Source organism: Trichechus manatus, unplaced genomic scaffold (genome assembly GCF_000243295.1).
Source record: "Trichechus manatus latirostris isolate Lorelei unplaced genomic scaffold, TriManLat1.0 scaffold00018, whole genome shotgun sequence".
In the NCBI taxonomy this organism is placed as follows: Eukaryota; Metazoa; Chordata; class Mammalia; order Sirenia; family Trichechidae; genus Trichechus; species Trichechus manatus.
The window spans coordinates 5,624,690-5,626,226 of record NW_004443954.1 but is presented as its reverse complement, the minus strand read 5'-3'; the positions used below and the strand labels follow the sequence as shown (position 1 = coordinate 5,626,226).

The 1,537-nt window shown below is 63.3% G+C and overlaps 1 protein-coding gene across 1 annotated transcript in view; it reads right to left on the bottom strand.

Annotated features, from left to right (window-relative positions):
* MSC (musculin) overlaps positions 1 to 1,134 on the bottom strand; it is a 1,683-nt gene extending 549 nt beyond the window's left edge. Inside the window, exon 1 of the mRNA XM_004372533.3 lies at positions 589 to 1,134. Within this exon, the coding sequence (XP_004372590.2) occupies positions 589 to 1,134 (546 nt within the window). The remainder of the gene's footprint in view (positions 1 to 588) is intronic.
* Between the last annotated feature and the right edge of the window lie 403 nt (positions 1,135 to 1,537).

Here is a 1,537-nt window from a genome sequence, read left to right as displayed (position 1 = left end):
CACACACACACACACACACACACACACACACACACACAGCCAGCAGCCTTCCGTTCCAAGCTGGAACTGGGGCTTGGATAGGCTCGCATAAGATCTTTCCCAAGCCCGGAGAGTTGGCAGGTCAGAAAGGGGCTTTCCAGACAAATCGCGTTTGGGAAACCTTTGCTATCCTGTAGGAATTAAAAAGTCCAAAGGCTCCTTTATAGAACCCAGCCTTTCCTCCCTTTCAGAAGTTAAATCTTGCTGAATCAAGTCTGTCAGATACTTCGCTGGAAACAGGCAAGTGAGATTTGAATTCAATCTGCAACCGGATAGTAGATTTAGTCGGAACCAAGATTTCCCCGGAAGTGGGAAAGTAGCCAATGTCTCTGCCTAGGGGAAGCACCATGTACAATGAACAGAATGATGCAAACGCAGAAATGTAGATGATTCTTCTCCGGGAAAACGGCTGGCCCCTCCCTTGACTTGAGAGAAACTGAACTGGCCTCAGCACTATCTGTTCCAGAAACCCCTTTCCCGGTTCCTCCCCGAGGGCCCGACCTGCCCGCTGCCCCGGAGCGCCCCCGTCCTCGCGCGCGGCGCCCCTACCAGGTTCACCGGGTGCACGTAGCCATTCTCATAGCGGTCCTCTTGCAACAGCTGGCGCAGGTGCGCGATGTAGCTGGACGCCAGCCGGAGCGTGTCTAGCTTCGAGAGCTTGGTGTCGGGGGGCACCCAGGGCAGGCTGGTCTTGAGCCTGGAGAAAGCTTTGCTCAGCACGCGCATCCGGGCGCGCTCGCGGGCGTTGGCCGCGTTCCGCTGCGACTGCTTGCACTCGGCGGCCGAGCCCTTAGGCTGGAAGGGCTTCTTGCCGCCGCTGCCGTGGCAGCCGCTCCCGCCGCCGGCTGCGCCGCCGCTCCCAGCCACACGGGGCCGCTTCCTCTTGCAGCCTTCCGGGCCATCGGCCGCGCCCAGCGCGCAGCTCTCCTCCTCGCCGTCGGGGTCCTCCTCCTCCGCAGACGAGTTGTCACTGGGAGATGCGTAGCTGCGCTCGGCGCTGTGGAGGGGCGGCCTGGTGGAGGCGGGAACTGGGTACCCCCGCTGCAGCACCCGCAGCTCCGTCTCCTCCGGGTCGCTCACCGAGCCGGTGGACATCGCGTCGTCCCCCGCGCCTTCGCGCACTCGCCTTTCTCCCCCTGGCCAGTCTCGCCGTCTCTGCCCTCGGCTCCCTCGCGGAGGCGGGGGCCAGGGAGAGCTCCGGGAAGGACCGGAGACGGGGGCCGGGAGGCGCGGGGCCGTGAGAGCGAAGTGGGCGGTGAGAGCGAGCGCGCTCCGCCGCTGACCTGGGGGAGCGCAGCCCAGACACGGCACCCTGGGCCAGGCTCCGCGCGCGCGCAATCGCGAATTGCGCCTTTTGACAGGACAACTTATCTGTACTCCTTAGAACAAATCACCCCGGGCAAAGAAGAGAGGTTTGGAGAGGGGGGCAAGAGGTGGGGCGGGGGCGTGGAAGGGGTGGGAACCGCTTTCCTGCGCTCAGAAGAGCCATTGGTGGGGG